Genomic DNA, 20,629 nt, shown 5'->3' on the forward strand with positions numbered 1-20,629 from the left:
GAATCAGCTGAATACAAATCAAATCATAAAGACTAAATTCATTCAGTTTGTAAGTATAATTGAACAAAAAACAATACGAGAAGTTGCTTGCTGATTTAGTATTTTATTACCACTGTACATAAAATAAAATGCGAAAAGAAGGCAAAGGGACATGTAATATCCTCTATCCTTACTCAACTAGATAAAAGTGACACAAGTAAGTCTACAGCAGAAGTATCACATTACACCAAATCTTATCACTATATCTACACCAAAAAAAGAAGCATCGAGTGTGGTCCCCTCTACATACAAAAGTAACATAATTTACACAATATTGTAAAAACGTAAACATTATTTTTTTGGCAAATTGTTCTCAGTGAAGTTTTTAATTGTCATCAAACTTCTTTTGTGTCAGAATAAGAGGCGCACGTGAAAGCATAGGTAGTATGTGCGGCACAGTGGTTGGCTTTTCGTTGCAGAGTAAAGACAACAATGGCTTTGTCAACGGGGGAGAAAAGGGGTAAGGTTGCAGTGAAAGAGAAAGGGCTGGGTGACACAGTGGGATGCTTCTAGCGAGGCATTCATCAGAAATCAACGCCATGAGTGTGTTGCGCACACAGTCTTGTTCAACTGAGAGCAGAGAGGAAGCAGTTCTTTTTTTTTTAAACTCAGTTTCTCACAGTGTTTAGCAGATTTGTCGTTCCATTTATTGAAGTGAAATAATTACAAGCTGCCAACTAGCTGCCATGGAAAAGACACGGTTCTCAGCAAGTAGTCCAATTTTTACCTGCATTTGGTTGAAAGTAGTATTATTATGAAGCTCAGGTGTCAAATACTGACAAAATGCTTTATTGCTAAGTACAGCACTACATCTATAATCATAGATTTAAAGGTGAAAAGGGGGTTTTGTACATTTGTCAGATTGTCTGTTTTCTGTAAGGTAACTGTCAAGCCTGTCAGTTGAATGGCTCATGTGACAGGATGAATGAGACTAACCTACACAAGCAAATAAATCAAGTACTTAAACACAACACACCTATTAGTATTGTAGGTTAATGTCCCATAGTCTATAATGTATTTTCCATTATAGACCCCATTTCCAAAAACAAAAACAACAACAACAAAACATGAATGGTAATCAGCACTATCAAAATCCTATAGGAGAAACAAAACTGTATGTAGATTAATAGCAAACTCATGTGTGAATGTCTTCTGCCTTTGGAGTTGAATAATAGACAAAGAAGATCACTGACTTCACAACTTTAAATGGAAAATAAGGCATTTCCAAATATTAAGGGATTGAGATATAAATACAGGACTTGCAGACCACTGCAGCTGATCACAAAATATTTATAAGTTTAGCTACAAACTAATCTACCAGGATTTTGACAAATCTCTGTTTTTGTTTGAGCAAAGGTGGAAATTGTTGATTGATTAAAATGGGACTGACGAGAGCGACAATCTCGGGGAAAAGGCATTTAGACGATGGGCCTAATTGCTCAGATCGATCATGAGGTGCTCGTATATCTGAGTTTTTCCCTTGAAGCTGGATGCCAGTAGGAACACCCGGTCGTCAATGGAAACCAGAGAAAATCCCCGAGGCGCCTGGATATTCAGCTCCTGAGATGGGACAAACTGGCCCCTCTTGGTGTCCCATTGGTAGACCTGCGTCAGTGAGTAATCGCTGCCCAAGATGGCATACTGCCAGTTGCCGGTGGAGACGGGCTGGAACACCATAGAGCCACGGGAAGGAAATGTCTGGACCTCTTTGAACATGGCACCGTCCCAGCGCATCACCTTGGAGTCCCCGATGAATCTTGTCAAGCATATAAACAGATCACCTTTGAAAAGGACAAAGATTTCAAGAGGCCGTTTAGTTTAGACATTCAGCCACTAAATGCGGATCTGACACAGGAAAGCTCACAAAAAAAACAGATTATGTAATCCCAAATATAATTCATTGTTTGCTACAAATATTTATTCAGCTGTGGGAGACATTTCGAGCTACATTATTCATGCACATTCACTCATTTTATATTCACACATTGTGTGCTGTGATCTTGAGTCGTGTCTTCCCTGTCTGCTCACATAGCAGAGTTGGGCTGATCTCAGCCTTATGCACTGTTTTGGGAGAAAGAAGAAGTGGATGCAGATGTTACTCTGGGAATGGTGCTATTTGTTTTTGATGACAGATAAAGCTTTCTCTCAGTTTTTCTTTCAGCCCTAACTAGGCTAGCTGTTATGGCAAACCCATAATATTCTCATAATATTATGTATACACCCCAGATTGCCTATTTAGAGAAGGCTGAGAGTGTCTCCTGGTAGGCAGAGCGCCTGGTGTACCACATTTCTCTCTGCTGGGAGGTCTAAGGTGAGGGAGAAACCATAAAGTTGGAATTGCAAATTAATTCCCTGTCATTTGTCTTTGGAGACCTGTGTCCAGTACGCATACGGAAGCTGTTGTAAACCTCGAAAGAAAACTGCTTTCCTTGAACTAACTTTTCCCTGACATCAGCTAATAGCCACTAATAGGTAACCTGTTAATATGAGAGAGAAACCCCCACCCCACACTATCATAATGTTTTACAGTCTGATTTGTGTGCAGGTTTTATGGCAGTGACATTGCCTCTTATCGCCTTCAAAATAAATGCCGACGATATGCAGCGGGAAAATAAAGAGTAATAAATCAAGTCTAAGAAAGTAGGTCATAAATGTTTTTATTAACCACACTTAAAAAAAAAGTTGAGTCCAATATTAAGCATGTGGTGCACTAAACTTAATGGATGCAACTAGAAGTTTGCACAGTGTCCTTTTGCTTGCATGGATCTCACCTTGAACTCGGAAGTGTTTGATGGAGAAGACGTCCTCCATGTCCGGTATGTCAGTCCTGCGGTCAAACTTTTTCTGGCTCCTGTTCCACTGGTACACGACAGGCCTCTGGGAGCTACTTGACAAAATCAGGTGGGGTTTGTTGGAGATCTCTAGATATTCTACATCTGTATCCCTGTACCAAGGGTGGAGTGACTGGTGGGAATAAAATCCATTGCCGTTCCATTTGTACACCGTTGTGGAGCCCGCCTACAGGAAGAACATGTACAAAACATCAGCTCAAGCCAACTACATTCAAAACCTGAACAAGCATTTTAATTAAGTACTCAATAGTGATTTACAGTTGAAAACAATTATAGCTCAACATGAAAAAAAATTAGGCAACAAACTTCAAATTTTGCATGAAGCCAAACACCAGAGTGTGGTGGTGTGTCTGTGCTTGTGTGCCTGAGTTGTCCCCAAGCATATGTGAGAGCATATGTGAACATTTGGCAATACAAGCTAATCAGCAGGAGCAGACACAGACCGACATGCTGCAGAGAAGGACGCCCGGGGAAGGACTGGCTGACGTGGTGGGAAGAGTAGATTAGAGGATATTTATTCATACAGGGGCTGGATGCAGTAATAAGGACATGTCTACAGTATTGTTGTTGTTTTTAAGTCAAGTCAAAATTGATATCTGTTTGCACATTTTAACAACCCCAGCTGACCAAAGTACTGTACAAGTTATATAGAATATACAGTATATACAATGATGGCTAAATCAACAATAACTATGCACTAAAAATCAAATAAAAGAAGTAAATAACACTGTGTTTGCACACTAAAAGCCAGGATACTCTGCTCAACTAGATTTGAAAGCAAGCGAGAACAAATAGATTTTAAAAGGTGTTTTAAAATGATTGAGGGACGTGGCAGTTCTTAAGTAAAAAGGTAAGTTGTTCCAAAGATTAGGAGCCACCACTGAAAAGGCCCTAACGCCTCTGCTTTGAAGCCTGATTCTAGGAGAGCTCAAGAGCCGCTGGTTCAAAGCCCTCTGTGCTCCAGTAGGACTGTAGGGTTTCAAAAGTTCTGTTAAGTAAGGGAGTGCTAACCCACTGAGACTTTAAAAATCAAGTAATGCAATTTTAAATTGAACCCTGAAATAGATTCATTTAAAAAATAAACCGTCACTAGCGAAATGCAAATTTATGCCACCTGCCATGAAATACTTTGTTGATTTTGAGTGACAGTGAAAGAAAACAGGCCCAACCTTAGAGCTGTCAGCGATGACAAAGAAAGACTCTCCGTCGATCATGAAGGTCTCGATGTCGTTGGGTTTGCGGATTTTTAGGATGTCAATGTCCTGGATCTTGATGAACTTGCTGGCGGAGGTGTCATGCTTGTAAATGTGTGAGCCCCCAAACAACTGGGCCACAATGACAAAGAGGTGGTTCTCAATTAGCATGGGCTTGCAGACGACAGTTGAGGTGCCTAAAGAGTAAAAGAGAGAACAAAATACACATTCAGTACATGCACAGAACCCAAGCAACTGTTTGTACTAGAATGTAAGAACAATTAGGCTCACTAACCTTTTTTTCATCCAATAAAGAGTGTCTAACTACAAATCCTACATGAAACCCGTAGTTCCTTTTTTCAAGTACATCTATCTAAACCTTATCAAAACCATTTAATGACGTAATGTGGTAACTCTGAGGTTAAAGTAAATCTCTGTGACTGATAAAAATATTATGTGCATCACTGTTGGCAAAGATCTGACTGACACAAAGTAGTGCTAGGATCTGATATCTTTCTACATCCAGGCACTCCATTTATGCCTGGATGCAGAGGAAATTTTCTGCATTAGCGGGTATGCTGTGTCAAACATCTCTTATTATACTGCTGGCTTAAACGGGTAATTATTTTGAATGGGAACTAGTAATTACATCAATCAGATATATACTCAACTGCAGTCACCTGAAAAAATGTATTGTGAAGTTCTACAGGGAAGCCAACTCTGACTGAGACCAATATAATCCATACAGGGTTTCTTATACATTTACATACTACACATTGAGGTCATTCCAGGTGAGAATATTTACACATTCTCGTACTGACTTGAGAAAAACTCACTTTCAATGGTGTCATATGTTCTGAAGGTCATCTCCACGTGATCCCATTCTAAGAAGCTGCATGTCCCAGCAAAAGGCTGGGCAAACACGACATACTGTTCATTACCAAGAGTGAAGGCATCCACCGAAATGGACTCAAACTTCAGTGACTGATAGGTGGCAAACTCTGAAAGGTGGGACATAACAATTAAATAGACATGAAAGAAAGATGCTGTAGATGCTGTGATACAAGGAGATGTGCAAGAGGAAGGCACCTGCTGCGATGCAGTCAAAAGAGTGAGGCAGCAGGTCGTTGATCTTCTTCCCCTGGTGAATGGGTGGGCCACTGCAGTAGATTTGGTCTAGAGTGGCATTGGTGTGGTGCATCCACTCCACCAACCACTTGAGCTTGCAGTCACAGATCAAATTGTTGCCTCGCAGATCCCTACATGAATGGATCACAAGTAAAATACAGTTCAATTTTCTTTATACAGTTTCCTCAAGGTGCTTTACATTGTAAGGTTAAGACCCTCCAATAACACAAACAAAACCCCAACAACCAGATGGGCTCAATCAGCAATCAGTGGGAAGGAAAACTCCACAGAACCAGAACCTGCCATGACAATCAAGTAAAACACTAACGTTACAACATGAAATCGTTAATATTTATTCTTTATTTCTTGCTTTCTTTATTCTTTTTAAAACTTACAGGCCTCTTATTTCCAAGAACTGTTCAGTTTGCTAAACCACAGCACGTGTCCCATCTCCTGGGTAGTCTCTGCTTATCACACACTCTCAGTTTGAATAGCTATTAAGCTTGAATGTGGAGTCTAGTGAATCTAGAGACACAGGAATTAATCTAGCTGATTGTGTCAGTGTGACTTAAGCCAGTATCTAGTTCTTTTGTTGTGTAATTGACTTGCTGACCATTTACCCTGACATTGTAGCATCTTAACCCAGCCTTTCCTTTCTCTAGATTTCTCAACCGCAGTATGTAATAGCTTCCTCTATAATGATTTACTTTCTCAGACTATTCTCTCATTTTCCTTCTTGCACAGTTATTGTTTCTTTCTTTGAAAAGAAGGAGAAATACTAATATTGTTAGGTGACGGCTGTGTGCAGACAGGAATAGGACCCAAGGTGCAGATGTCACACAGTGGAAATTTGTATTTATCTTGTATATTGTTTTTATTCTGATTTTTAGTGTTTATTTATGAGTGTTTTATTTGCATGGTTTTATTCTGTTTCTATTGCATGGTTTTTAGTGTTTTATGTGACATGGTTTTTATCCACTGTGGACTGGCTGCACATGGGACAAATTAGCTGATAGGGACCACCTGCTGAGGCAGGGGTGTGTCCAGAGGTGGCCTATCAGCTGTGTAAAGACCTTTTAAAAACAGGCTAGCTGGGCACCGAAGCAGAGAGGTCCCAGACTGGAAGGTTAATGCAAGATGGCCAGTGTGATGTGGCGACCAAGTCCTGACCTCATGGAACGGCAACAGTAAGAGACAACGCGTGTGATTGACAGCAGGGCAGAGGTTTACCTCTGCCTGCATTTGACACTGACGCAAGGGGAGCTGTGGTGGTGGTCGCATCATGGATTCAGGTGCAGAACGCAAGCCGGGCTGGGAAGTGATGGGCCAGCGGAAGGACAAGAAGATGGGTGGCTCTTTCTTTGCTGAAGACGGGGCTGGCGTGGACTCTGCTCTAAAGGAGGAATTCCTGGCCTGCTGATGGACCCATAATGAACATGTGGCCTAATTATAGCAGGGGGGGTTTTAGTGAATGTAGAAAATGGTAGTTTTATGGGTTTTAGAATTGTTTTTAGTAGAGAGCAAACATTTTATTATGTACATTTTAAGGGTGTTTTATTTGTGCTCCCTGGCCTAGTAATAAACTGTTTCTGATCAGACCTGCTCCCTCTCTGTGCCCGTGGTATCTGACTCGCTTGCTCCCCCTTGTATTTTAAAGAATCTTTCTTTTTAGCGTGACATTCTGGCGCGACCGCTTTAGTGTCCGCCGCGCGTTACACAGACTCCGGAGACAGAACGTAAACCAAAACAGCTTTAATGCTGAACGCAAACATAACATAACTGGAACAAAACTCAAAATAAACTAACACCAGTGGATGGGCAAAACACACAGCAAAATAAACGGTAGATCGCGACACGGACACAGAGAAACACAGGGCTTAAATACACAGAGGGAGCAATCAGGGAATGAGTAACAGGAGGGAAACACAGCTGGGGCAAATCAGAACTGACGAGACCAAAGAAGCGTAAATGAACACACTGAGAAAAGACAGAGACCTTCAAAGTAAAACAGGAAATACAACACAGACTCACATGCAGGCACTACAGAGGGAACAGAGACGTGGGACCAGGGCAGACACAAACACTGACTGAACACGGGGATATAGGAACTAAGGATACACATAGACGCAAACTAGACAAGGGGATACAGGTGATAGGGGAGACAGAGCAACTAAAGAAGACAGAGACATAAACCATAAGACAGAACTCAAAGAAACCAAAAACTAGAAAGTATAAATAATATAATAAACTCAAAAACCCTGGGTCAACGACCCAGGCATCCTAACAGTACCCCCCCTCTAAGGGCTGGCTTCCAGACAGCCCAAACCAAAACATCAAAACAAAAAAAACAAAAACAACCCAACCAGGGTGGGCGGCGGGGGAAACAGGATGGAGGGCTCGAAACAAACCAAACAAGGAGCCAGAAACAAAAAAAGAACAAACAACGGAGCCCGGAAAGCAACAGAACAAAACACAGGAACAAAGTCCAAAACAACAGCACCAAGGCCCAGGCATAGTCCAAAAGCAAACAAACAAAAGAGCTCACGAAAGGCGCATAGGCCCAGGCAACAGTGTCGAAAAAGTTCAGGGGGCCGGCCCGGAGGCTGACGGCACAACAGTCCAAACCCGGGCAGGTCAGGGGGGCGGCCCGGAGGCTGATGGTCCAAGAGCCCAGAAAACAGGTCAGGCGGGAGGCACCGGTGGCGACGGAGCAGATCAGGAGGCCGGCCGGGCGGGAGGCACCGACGGCGACGGAGCAGATCAGGAGGCCGGCCGGGCGGGAGGCACCGACGGCGACCGAGCAGATCAGGAGGCCGGCCGGGCGGGAGGCACCGACGGCGACGTAGTTCAGGGGGCCGTCCATGACGGCGGTGTAGGTCAAGGAGCCGGCCATGACGGCAACAACATCCAGTCATCGGCCGGGCAGGGCGAGCAGGACGCACAGGCTGGACGAGACGAGCAGGACGCGCAGGCCGGACGAGACGAGCAGGACGCGCAGGCCGGACGAGACGAGCAGGACGCGCAGGCCGGACGAGACGAGCAGGCCGGACAGGACGTGCAGGCCGGACAGGACGGGCAGGCCGGACAGGACGGGCAGGCCGGACAGGACGTGCAGGAACAGACAGCATGGAGATCTCAGGAGCAGACGAAGCTGAACACTCGAAGGCCGGACCAGGCGGAGCTACAGAGGCCGGACCAGGCGGAGCTGCAGAGGCCGGAGGCCGGACCAGGCGGAGCTGCAGACTCGGAGGCCGGACCAGGCGGTGGAGCTGGTGGTGGCTGAATGGCCTCGCCAGAACCATCAGCAGACACTGGGACGTGCTGGCTGGGTCCTCCCGGACCCCCAGCTGACGAGGCAAGAGGCTGAACGGGCCCCTCGGATCCTCCAGCAGGAAGAGATGGCTGAAGCGGTTCCTCGGACCCTCCAGCGGAGACAGGTGGCTGAACGGGCCCCTCGGACCCTCCAGCGGAGACAGGAAGCTGAACGGGCCCCTCGGGCCCTCCAGCGGAGACAGGAAGCTGAACGGGCTCCTCGGGCCCTCCGGCTGACGTGGCGTGAGGCTGAACGGGCTCCTCGGGCCCTCCGGCTGACGTGGCGTGAGGCTGAACGGGCTCCTCGGGCCCTCCGGCTGACGTGGCGTGAGGCTGAACGGGCTCCTCGGGCCCTCCGGCTGACGAGGCGTGAGGCTGAACGGGCTCCTCGGGCCCTCCGGCTGACGAGGCGTGAGGCTGAACGGGCCCTGGGCTCCTCGGGCCCTCCGGCTGACGAGGCGTGAGGCTGAACGGGCTCCCCGGGCCCTCCGGCTGACGTGGCGTGAGGCTGAACGGGCTCCTCGGGCCCTCCGGCTGACGTGGCGTGAGGCTGAACGGGCTCCTCGGGCCCTCCGGCTGACGAGGCGTGAGGCTGAACGGGCTCCCCGGGCCCTCCGGCTGACGAGGCGTGAGGCTGAACGGGCTCCCCGGGCCCTCCGGCTGACGGGTGGGCTGAACGGGCTCCCCGGGCCCTCCGGCTGACGTGGCGTGAGGCTGAACGGGCTCCTCGGGCCCTCCGGCTGACGAGGCGTGAGGCTGAACGGGCCCCTCGGACCCTCCAGCGAAGACAGGTGGCTGAACGGGCCCCACGGACCCTCCAGCGAAGACAGGTGGCTGAACGGATGACCGAGGAGAGGAGCGACGGTGGCGTCGCTTCCTTTTAGATGAGGGAACAGGAACCCGTGGAGAAACGGAGACCTCCTCCTCATCCTCCGACCACACAGCCGCCAGAAAAAAGGCAGGCGAACGGACAGGCGAACAAGGTCCCGGCTGGCGTGAGGAAGGGGAGGAAGCTTGCAGTGACGATGAGGCAGAGTGTGCGTTGTCCTGCGGCAGCGGTGGGGAAGATGTAGTGAGGGAGAGAGCAAGCTCACTCGCCCTGACTTGCTCTCTCCAGGCAGTTATGGTGTTCCCCAACTCAGTGTCCTTAGCAAACTGGCTAAGCCGGGGATTATGCCGAACGATGGCCTCCACCGCGCTCAGCCCCACTGCCATGGTCCTTAAATCCGGGGACTGGGCGATGCGGTCGAGCAGGCTCACCAGCCGCTCCATCTCGCCGTTGAACTCTGAGAAAAAGGAGTCTGCAGGGTCCATGTTCTGGTCGCGATCTTCTGTTAGGTGACGGCTGTGTGCAGACAGGAATAGGACCCAAGGTGCAGACTCCGGAGACAGAACGTAAACCAAAACAGCTTTAATGCTGAACGCAAACATAACATAACTGGAACAAAACTCAAAATAAACTAACACCAGTGGATGGGCAAAACACACAGCAAAATAAACGGTAGATCGCAACACGGACACAGAGAAACACAGGGCTTAAATACACAGAGGGAGCAATCAGGGAATGAGTAACAGGAGGGAAACACAGCTGGGGCAAATCAGAACTGACGAGACCAAAGAAGCGTAAACTGAACACACTGAGAAAAGACAGAGACCTTCAAAGTAAAACAGGAAACACATAACACAGACTCACATGCAGGCACTACAGAGGGAACAGAGACGTGGGACCAGGGCAGACACAAACACTGACTGAACACGGGGATATAGGAACTAAGGATACACATAGACGCGAACTAGACAAGGGGATACAGGTGATAGGGGAGACAGAGCAACTAAAGAAGACAGAGACATAAACCATAAGACAGAACTCAAAGAAACCAAAAACTAGAAAGTATAAATAATATAATAAACTCAAAAACCCTGAGTCAACAACCCAGGCATCCTAACAAATATAGATTTAGTAACTACTTATGTTTTTCAAACTGTGTGAAAAGGACTAAACATACAGCATATAAATAGTAATCAAACACAAATACAATGAACCCTTGATGACCATATTAGTAATAACTAAAGTGTATATTTGCATTGTGAGGATGGATTAAGGAAAAACAGACTCACACTTTGGTCAAAGCATCCATGCCCTTAAAAACATCTTTGGGCAGTGTCTCAAGGTTGTTGTAAGCCAGACTCCTAATCAGCAAAAAGGAAAAAAATAATAAACAAAGTGATTACATTAGATGTAGAGTGCAACTCTTCTGACATATCCATTTCCCTTAATGTATTTTTCATTGGTTGGTGGAACAGAATGACTTGAGAAACAGAATAAAACCAAGGACATTACAAACAAATAAACATGTCACAAAACCTGACTACTTCTAGATTCCTCTCATGACATGTAAAAGGTGCTTGAAATGGAAGGCAGTAAAAAACACATAAACGAATTAAGATGCAATATGTTTACTTTACTATACTATTTCTCCCAGATGTGGGATTTTTCTTTTGATACAGCAGTTTGTTTGTTTTTTAAATGTAAAAATTTAAATTAAAAAAGAGCAATCACACCGATCTGTCCTTCACATACCTGAATTGTGCATTACTGTTCTGTGTATTTTGTTCTGTTAACACTGGTCACACTTGTGTTCAATTTATTTCAAATCTTCTAAAAATATACAGGAGTTCATTTAGCAAAGAAAAGAAAAAAAGTACTATACAAAATAAAACAAAATACATTTCAATATTGCTTCACCTGTTCTGATTCACTTACATATTAAAAAGGAATGGGAAGAAGTGCACACTTATTTAATCCCGCCTCCTCGCCATAAGTTATCAGTTAATATTTATTTAGCTTCCTTACTGATACAAACCGCAGTAATAACAATGAAAATATTTCTAATATAACGTATATGACACATACAGTACAAATTATCAGAGCATTATGTTTTTGTAGCTCTATAAGCCTCCACACAACAAAGCCAATACTTCCAGTTTTGAAAAGTTAATTATACAAATATAAAATCATATCTTTATAACTATCTTTGAACTGCTTTATGTTTGGCCAACTCAAATTGTTCCACAGTTTCACTCCATGCATAGAAAAACAAAAACTTGTTGTTTTTTTGTTCCTGGTATTACACAAACTCACAGCTTTCAAGAAGAAATCCATTAAATTACGGTATAGCTTCCTTGTCTCAAAAAACAAAAAGAAAAAACATGTGTTGAATGTCACCTGGTAGTTCTGAACTGCTTTTTTTTTTGAAGAATAAAAAGAGAATCTAATGTACTTTTATAGTCATTGCCCCAGACCTCTGCACAACAGCTTATAGAATATGGAGTGATACTGTCACGGCTCGGCTGTGTGGCAGGCAGGAGGAGGACCCAAACGCAAAACTCACAGACACGGGGATGAACTCAAAATCACAGCTTTAATGCTGGAATGGCAGAACATAGGAAATACAAAACTAAACTGGGAAAAGTAAACTAACATACGCAGAGAGACACAGGGAGATCCACACAACATGAGGGACGACGTCACACTGAACAGAGGGAGACGCAGACAGAAATACACAGAGGGTTAACGAGGGAAGTGGGAACACACGGGGAACACAGGTGACACTGATAATCATAACGAGACAGGGCGGGGTGAACTGAACACTGACGGGAGAGGTGAAACAGGAAGTACAGGAGGAGAGAGAGCACGAGTAGAACACCAACGTAACAGGCAGGGGAGACATGGAATAAACACGAAAGGGGACGAGGGCTCATAAATGCATAGAGGGCACACAGGGGGAAGAGAGAGCACGGGGAGAACTTAGACATAATGGGCAGGGGAAGCATGGAATAAAACATAAGGAGAGACGAGGGCTCACAGATACACAGAGGGGCACACAGGGAGACATGAAGGTCAAGGGATCAAAACTAGAAGCCATAGAATAAATCACACACAAGTACAATAATACGAAAATCACAAAGAACTAAAAACGCTGGGTCAGGAGACCCAGGACCGTGACAGATACAGTCTAATGCCTCCTTTGTCTTGTTCAGTATTGCAATGTTTCTTAATACTTTGGAATGAATATATCTTATCTGTGCTCTCTAATTAAGTATCTCATCTATTATTACCCCAAGAAATCTATTATATTGACTCTTTCAAAATGAACACCATTTATTTGAGTTTTTACATTTATACTTAATCTGCTCTTTCCAAAGAACAGTTTTATTAGGTAGTTTTATTCAAATGTAACAGTAATTTGTTTTTAATCATGCCCAAGCTTTAATTTAATTATTTCATTAGTTACCTCATCAAATAAATGCAGCAGATCCTCACCAGTGCAGAAAATGTTTATATCATCAGGAACAGTACCATTTTAACACTCTGGACACTTCACACATGTCATTGATAAATTAAAGAATCTAGGGCCCAAAACTGACCCCTGGGGTACACCACAGGCAATGTCCATGCATACAGAGCAACAACCATTTAATTTCACAAACTGCTTCCTGTCTCTTAAATAACTCCCAACCCAATTTAAAACTACCCCCCGACACTATAATGATACAGTTTTCTTACTAATATATCCCGATCTATTGTGTCAAATGCTTAAATCTATGAATTATCCAGCCACATATTGCTTTTTGTCTATAGAATTTGTGATGTATTCTATTGAATCTAATAGTGCCAGTGATGTTGATCTGCTTGATCTGAGCCCTCAGGCTCTCGGTGAGCAGTTTATGTTTATCTATATGTTTTTTCAGTCGATTGTTATACAGTTTTTCAAGATTTTCTAAGAATTGACATAGTAAAGAAACAGACCTGTAGTTTTTGAAATGGTGTTTGTTGTCAGATTTGTATAAAGGTTTATCTCTTGCTATTTTCATTCTGTCTGAAAATATACCAGTTTGAAATGATAAATTCCAAATTAAATCTTAAAATAGCCTTAAGAGCTTTCTTAACTACTGACTTATCAATATCATTAAAATCCAAGGATTTCTTATTTTTACATGTTTTAACCATTTCAAAAACAACAGCTACATGGACCATTGAATAATGATTTCTGTCTATCAAGGTATCCAGTTTTTCCTCTGTTATCCCAGGTTCAGTGATGGTGTAGACCTACGTTATACAACGCTGGTCAGTATTTCTCATATTCTTTTAATATTATTTTTATTTACTCATGTTTTCTATTATATTGCATTATTGGACAGTTTGTATTATACAGTAATGTAAATAATCTAAGGAATTCATCATACTTACTTGGCATCTTGTTTTTGATATATTTCACCTGTTTCTGTTTCATGAAATGGTTTTTAAAAGCATTTATTGATTCCTCTGTTCTGAATCGTGTGTACTTTTTTTCTGTCCATATTTTTAATCTTGTAATTCCTATCACAGACTGTAAAAACAGGAAGATGGTCACTGATGTCATTAATCAGAAGTGCGCTTACTGTCTTATTTTCAGTGTCATTTGTAAAAATGTTGTCTATGAGAGTGGCTCAATGTGATGTGATTCTAGTAGATCTGGTTACTTTAGGGACCAGGTTCATGCAGTACATTGTGTTAATAAAGTATATACGTGAATTCATAACCCTTCAGTTCAAAGTCCATTCCTTTATCCATGTTAATACAAGTTTCAGATATGGTAATGACACTGAATTGATGTAAAAACTGGTTTAGATAATCCTTGTTATTAATAAAATTTGTATATAGACTTCTACAGTTAAACTAGATAATTGACCATCTCACCCCAGCCCCCTGGTTGTACTGTTGATTTGTATAGTAGCAGCAGTTGTTATTGATAGAAGAGAAGAAGTTGCCTGGGTCTATTTCATATTCCAAGTTCTGTGTTAATTAAATGTTTTGACTTCAAGTTGATCATGTTCTGCACGTATGTATCTGACTGATGCAGTTGTTTTTTTTCCCCCAGATGTAGCCGAGTTGTTCCTTTCAGAGTATGTCATAAGTGAGTGTGTGGTTGTTTGTTACCTTGTATATAGTCTAGCTTCTCCGGTGCTGTCAAATGCAGGGTATTTTTTTGGCCAACAGTACAAAAAAACCTACAACAAAAACAAACCCTGGAGCTAGAGACTGAACTTCAAAACACACAGAGAGATGTGAATGAAATGAAATGTTGGCGTAATCCATGAACACTGCATTATTTATATGAAAGTTGGTTCTCCAAGGAAGAGAGACCTTTTAACTTTACAGTTTATGCAAGAATGCACTAAGCAAACACATGAGGTTAGAGCAGAGTGGAAAGGATTCCAATATAACTCCTTGCAGATGCCCTTTAATAATGTATTTACTGTGTGTGATGCTCTTAAAGTGTCCTCTGATACTGCATGTGGTATCAGCGTTTGTTTACTTTTTTCTAGAAGGGAACCGAAAAAGGGCATCTTCACTGACATGCTATGGCACTTTCTGAGTCATGTTAGCAATAAAAAAAAATCTTAGCTGACAGTTTTAGCGCTTCATATTTTATTGCATACATTGTTATTGGAAAATGATTTAATTCTAGAGCAGTGATCCCCTACTGGAGCTTGGATCTGACCTTCCCTTTGCAGTGAATTATCTTGCCTACAGGAAAACTCCATTTGTAAAGTTATAACTTTGACAAAAGCAATTAAACTCGTTACCTAGATAATTATTCTTATGTAGACAAGGTTTTATTATGTTGCTTTTATCAGAATATCTGTTGGTCTACAGTACCACACCATGGATTTGTTAACTCTGGCCTGATTCAGGTATTACTGTTTTTGAAGAGGGCTGGTGGACAATGTATCCTCTGTTTGATTGGTTTAAGTTTATTCATGTGTCTGAGTTTCCCAATTGTTATTCCCTGTTGTATTTTTCTATTCATTTTTCTGATGTCTTGTCTTTAGTTTTACTTCCCCTCTTGTCTCACTGTTATTGATTGTCTTTCTTTTTCTTCCCCCAGCTGTTTGCACTCCCCTGATTACCTTCACGTGTATAAATAGTCCTGCCTTTCCACTCAGTCTTTGTTCCAGTATCTGTTTACCTTTCTTGCATGTTTGCTGCCTGTTTTGTAGAAGTTTGGTAAAACTTGATTCTTAATTCTTCATCCATAGCACATTGAAGTGGATTCACTTTCAGTGTAAATCTTTTTAAAAACCATTTGCTTGTGATTTCTTGTAGATCAAACTATTTTCTATACTTTGCTGATGTTGGGACAAATGTTTTAATCTCTCCTATTTGACTTTTATTCCTCTTCATAACAATATATAGTTTAAAAGATGGTGGTGATCATAAGGATGATGAAGGGATGACAAGGAAGAGCAATATGCTAAAATCTTGTTTGCCCTGTGCTGCATGATGTTAAAGGGAAAACATGTTGGAGAGTCACAGAGTGATAGGTCACCCGGTTTAAGGTTACAGCACAGTTATATTTAACTTGACCGATAAGTCACTCGCGCTCTCACCTACCTTTAGTTCTGGCAGGCTTTGAGGTGACATTGTCACTGTGTTTAGAAAAAACACTGTTAAGAATGTGTTAGCATATTTCGTATAGTTTTGTTCTACAGGACAGAATAGTGGTTTTATAAATTGTCTAGGCAGATTTTGAGCAGTTGTATCCAATATTCACACTAATAGCTTCTTTTTTTGGTTTTAGAAAAATCAAACTTTGACAAAATCAAGTCTATTTTACTGTCTAAAATATATGAACAGCTTATCTGCAATGAAACATCCAGACCTGCCCTTCTGCAACCTGATCCAGCTGATATCTTCAGTCACCTTGAGAAATGATTACTGGCAGCAGCGCTTTTGCCTACCTTTTCATTCCAGACAGTGACAAAGTGAAACGGGGACAGAAAAGGCAAACTGATGGAGGGTATGTCAGGATACCTCGAAAAATAATGTTCAGTTACTTTTTACCTCAGATTACTCGAAAAGTGAAACAGACGTGTGAAAGGGACAATGCAGATGTTAATGTGAAGAAAGGAAAAAGCCACAAGTTCTAAGAAAATAGAAAGGAACAAACGAGAGATGGGACTATTCCCTGGACAGGGATTAAGGAGAAGATAAGTAAAGACTGGAGGAAGAAAGAGGATAACAAGAACTGAGTTAAAGTTTTTTCAAACCAAAATACTTACAGATGTACTAGAGCTTTCAGGCCCCGGAAAGCATATGGGGATATTTCAGCAATTTTGTTGTTTTCAATAAATCTGTGAATGAGAAGCAGAATGAATGAGAGTAAGTCATGAAATCCTACACACAATGAATACTGACATCTATTGTGGTCCTGTAAGAAGATGAGATGTTTACTGCAATCAGGCTATGGAGAGTTTTACATGATCGCTAAGGCTAGTAAAACACTGGGAAAACATGTCAAAGTAAATTATACTGTAAACACATTCAAAATGCAAACAAGTGTTTTCAGCCATTTAACTAGCTGTGGTTGTAGTTGGATGGAGCACCCAAACAGGGAACATTAGTGTAAACATGCTTATGGGTAAAGCCTCATCGTTCAGATAGATTTATATGCCATCATGTAACCAAGCATGCACTACAGTAAGGTTTTGAGTGCAATATTTCCGCACAGGTTCACATAGTGCTGTTATTAATCAGCATGTGCCTCATATTTGTTTAATACAAAAAATATGCAATTATGATACAGTGTTTCATACAACAGCACACAAATGTTTTCTGCACATGAATTAAAAACAGTTACTTACAGGTATTCAAGATGTGGTAAACCTTGAAATGCATCCTCATCAATCAGGTCAAATGAGTTTGCTGTGAACAATCTGTGAAGGAAAAAAAAACAAACCAAAAAAGACATAGATAGATAGATAGATAGATAGATAGATAGATAGATAGATAGATAGATAGATAGATAGATAGATAGATAGATAGATAGATAGATAGATAGCTCTCATAAGAATAACATCAAAATTTGATATCACTTTTCTGCGTTCATACTTCAATAGATTTTTGACAACACCGCTGGCTGAAATGCAATAATATGACATTATATGAGATAATATTTCTCATAAAAAATGGCAAATATGACAGTCTTTTACAGACAGTTTCAAACACTCACTGTTGCACCTCTCTCCTGACCTCCTCCATACATGAATAGAGATGAATGAAACATTTCAAATTTAGATTCATCACTCTGTAACACGGATCGCTGCGGTTTTTCAGTTCATTTCTTGTGTAATTTGGCATACCTGAATCTTTTTCTGTTTCCCTATGAAATGCTCTTGACAGCCACCCTTCCATGACATTTCTGATGAGGCTTCAGTGAACAGTAGACGGATCAACTAAAGGGCCAGATGCATTTTTCAGGTTCTGTCAGGTCTTGGCACACTGTGCAGTGTGTCCTTTACAAAGTGTGTCCACAGGAAACAAATTATGCACCTTTGTGGCAGGCTAGTATAACAGTGCCTAAAAATGAAATTTAAAAGTAGCTCAACAACAAAAGAAACATTCCTCTGAAAAGGGTCAGGTAGAATGACTGGAATGAAAATGAGTGAAAAAGCAGCCAATCTCCAACGTAAACTTTTGAAAGGTCTTCGGAAAGCCTGGAAAACTGTTGATGAAGACCACTTTAAAAATTATAAAGATATTATATAGATAAAGTCTGGTTCTTTGGAAGCAAAATATAAAGGATGGAAGTGTTTAGACTAATGCAAATTGCCATATTTAAAGCAACTGTACATAGATTTTTCTTAACAGCTGGTTGTTTGTGTTTCACAACTTAACTGAGATGAACTCCAACAAGATATTGATTTGTGTGGGCTGTGCACAATAAGAAAAGGTCATGGATGTTTACGTAATGTCAATGGCAGTAAGTCTATTGCAAAAAGCAGAGAAATTGGACAACACTCATTCACTACTTCTACCCACTGTGTATGTGGTCAATGAATGACTCAGATTAAACAGAGAAACAACCACTCACTCCTACATGTTTCTCATAAGAAATGGCAAAGAATCAAGAATCGTGTCCATCGGCAACATATTGTACACCTCATCTCCACCAGATTATTAAAAATCTTAAAGGGTTTTCGTTTATTATTAAGCTGGCATTTGGTTACTGTACAGAGCGGCTCTTTTCTTTTAAATATTGAACAAAAGTACCATCAGTATTATTTATTATTATGTCAAGGTTGAAATATTACAATCCTAAGATGTTAAAGTCTTTAAAATGAGGAAGCCAGTTACCCTGACATTTGGCTAATGCAGACTACAAAACAGTGGCACTGATCAAGCATGCCTTAATGGAGGTTAAGATGCTTCAAGTCACCTTTGCAGGGAAAAATAACAGATGAGGCAGTCCACTTATTCACTCATCTTCAGTTACCTCTCTCCTAACAGTCACGAGCTCGGTCTTCAGATGCGTGATGCTACGTCCTCCTACGTTTGAGGCTCCGTGCACATTTAGCCTCGACTTCACCGTCATCTGAGAGAATGAAGGAACCGGTGCCAGGAAAGCTAGACTGACGCTTGACAGCATGTTATTATGTGTGGCGTAGAGTACAGTTAAGTCTGACCTTGCTGTTAATTTGTGGATTTGCAAGAACGCATTTGCTCAATAGACTCAAGTCCTGTCAAGATACTAAATAATGAAGGCCATTAATCAACAGCACTGTTAGGAGAAGGTGAACACTCATGTGCACGCCTGTTATTTGACTACAGATTAGGGCTGAATTCTTCAGGAGAATAAGAGAACATGCTCATTGTTTATCTCAGCCACCCTGTTTCTAAAGAAGATACGCACACACACACACACTGTTCCTCTTGCTGTTAGTTGCTCTAGCCATGTGGTCTATTGCATAATCCAGACACCATTACAGAGAATTCCCCCTTTAAAGCTGAATCTAAGCCTGTGTGCAAGTTGCCTGTTAAGACACAACCTTACTTTTAAATCAAGGAAGCAGTGAGACAGACAGGCAGACATAAATTATAAATAGACAGATAAATAAATAGGCAGACAGATTGACAGATACATAAATTGATAGATACATAGATAAATAGATAGATTAAAAGCTATTACTCACAGCAGGTGTAGGGTAGGTGTGTGCGCAAAGCTTCCTCCAGTAATTTCATTAAATCCAGACTTGACAAAAGATCTGATTAAAAGGAGAAACAAATCAAAGTGGAAATATGACACAGAATCTAATAAGCTTTCTGACACTTCACCACTTCATGCAGCATCACTTACAGTGAAACGACGTCGGATGGGAAAGTGTGGGGCACAGATCGGACACTCTCACATAGGGCATTATCTTTTGTGCAGGTGCATCCGTGGGGGCATCTGGGCTGCCTCACTCTCCGTCCGTCAGCTAAAGCCAAGCTGACAACAACGACCCAAACCAAGAGCGTCCATCCTTTCCGTCTTCTCCATCCCCTCACTTCTCTGCTCGGGTATCCCATTCCTTCTGTCCCGAGCCGAGTACTTCCACTCACGAACATGCAACTTACAAGCAAAATCTGCGACGTGTAAAGCCAATCGGGAAATATTAACTTGACGCTTTCAGATTGTTTTCTCGTTTTGCTTTTAAAAGCCGAGGTCCTCTGTCTTGTTTGCTCTTAATGATAGAGCGCTCTGAGGCTGTCTTCTATGCTTCTAGCGTCTCAATAGGAAGGCACCAGTCCAGTGGATTTGTTCTGCAAGGGGCAGGATTACAAATGCGGGGCAGATGGGACATAATAGCAGAAAACATCTCAGATTTTTGTCGTGCCTAAGTAACAGGCAAGGGTAAAAATCTGGCTTTTTGGAGTTGTCCCGTAGCCTAAATGCTTTGCTAAAAGAAAAAAAAGAAAAAAAGAAGAAGAAGATGACCTTAGAGAGAGAAAGCGAGTGGAAGAAAGAAAGAAAGAGAGATGGAGGGGGGGAGAGGGGGAGAGAGGCCCCAAGGTGCGCTTTTTTTTTTTTTTTTTATCAGCGGTGCCAGCTATTATTTATGCGCGCTTCAGAGCCGTGCATGGCTAATGGGGGAGCAGCTATTCATGAGGCGCTCTGTGCAAATGCACCTGCCCCACTCATTCAAATGCTGCCTCTTTTCTTTCCTTCTCTGGCATAATAATGACATTAAATGTGAAAATATACGGTTAAATATACATCAAAAAGACTACTCAATCAGATA

The 20,629-nt window shown here is 42.0% G+C and overlaps 1 protein-coding gene across 1 annotated transcript; it reads right to left on the reverse strand.

The window, feature by feature from the left end:
• Positions 1-83: 83 nt before the first annotated feature.
• lgi1b (leucine-rich, glioma inactivated 1b) lies at positions 84-20,335 on the reverse strand. The gene is made up of 10 exons (XM_026163082.1): positions 19,705-20,335; positions 19,541-19,612; positions 17,213-17,284; positions 16,631-16,702; positions 10,643-10,714; positions 5,174-5,343; positions 4,921-5,085; positions 4,061-4,281; positions 2,811-3,057; positions 84-1,820 (listed from the first exon to the last, which is right to left on the reverse strand). The coding sequence occupies exons 1-10, from the start codon at positions 19,953-19,955 to the stop codon at positions 1,471-1,473; spliced, it is 1,692 nt and encodes a 563-aa protein (XP_026018867.1). The 5' UTR covers positions 19,956-20,335; the 3' UTR covers positions 84-1,470.
• Between the last annotated feature and the right edge of the window lie 294 nt (positions 20,336-20,629).

This window comes from Astatotilapia calliptera, chromosome 3 (assembly GCF_900246225.1).
Source record: "Astatotilapia calliptera chromosome 3, fAstCal1.2, whole genome shotgun sequence".
NCBI lineage: Eukaryota > Metazoa > Chordata > Actinopteri > Cichliformes > Cichlidae > Astatotilapia > Astatotilapia calliptera.

What these genes read in the sequence shown, in the direction of transcription:
- lgi1b (XM_026163082.1), bottom strand. Translation starts at nt 19,955, where the DNA reads ATGTTCGTGAGTGGAAGTACTCGGCTCGGGACAGAAGGAATGGGATAC. An exon ending in ACACCTACCCTACACCTGCT is followed by an intron (nt 17,285 to 19,540) that starts GTGAGTAATAGC and finishes TTTCCTTCACAG; the next exon opens with ATTGTTCACAGCAAACTCAT. An exon ending in TTTTGACTGCATCGCAGCAG is followed by an intron (nt 5,086 to 5,173) that starts GTGCCTTCCTCT and finishes CCCACCTTTCAG; the next exon opens with AGTTTGCCACCTATCAGTCA.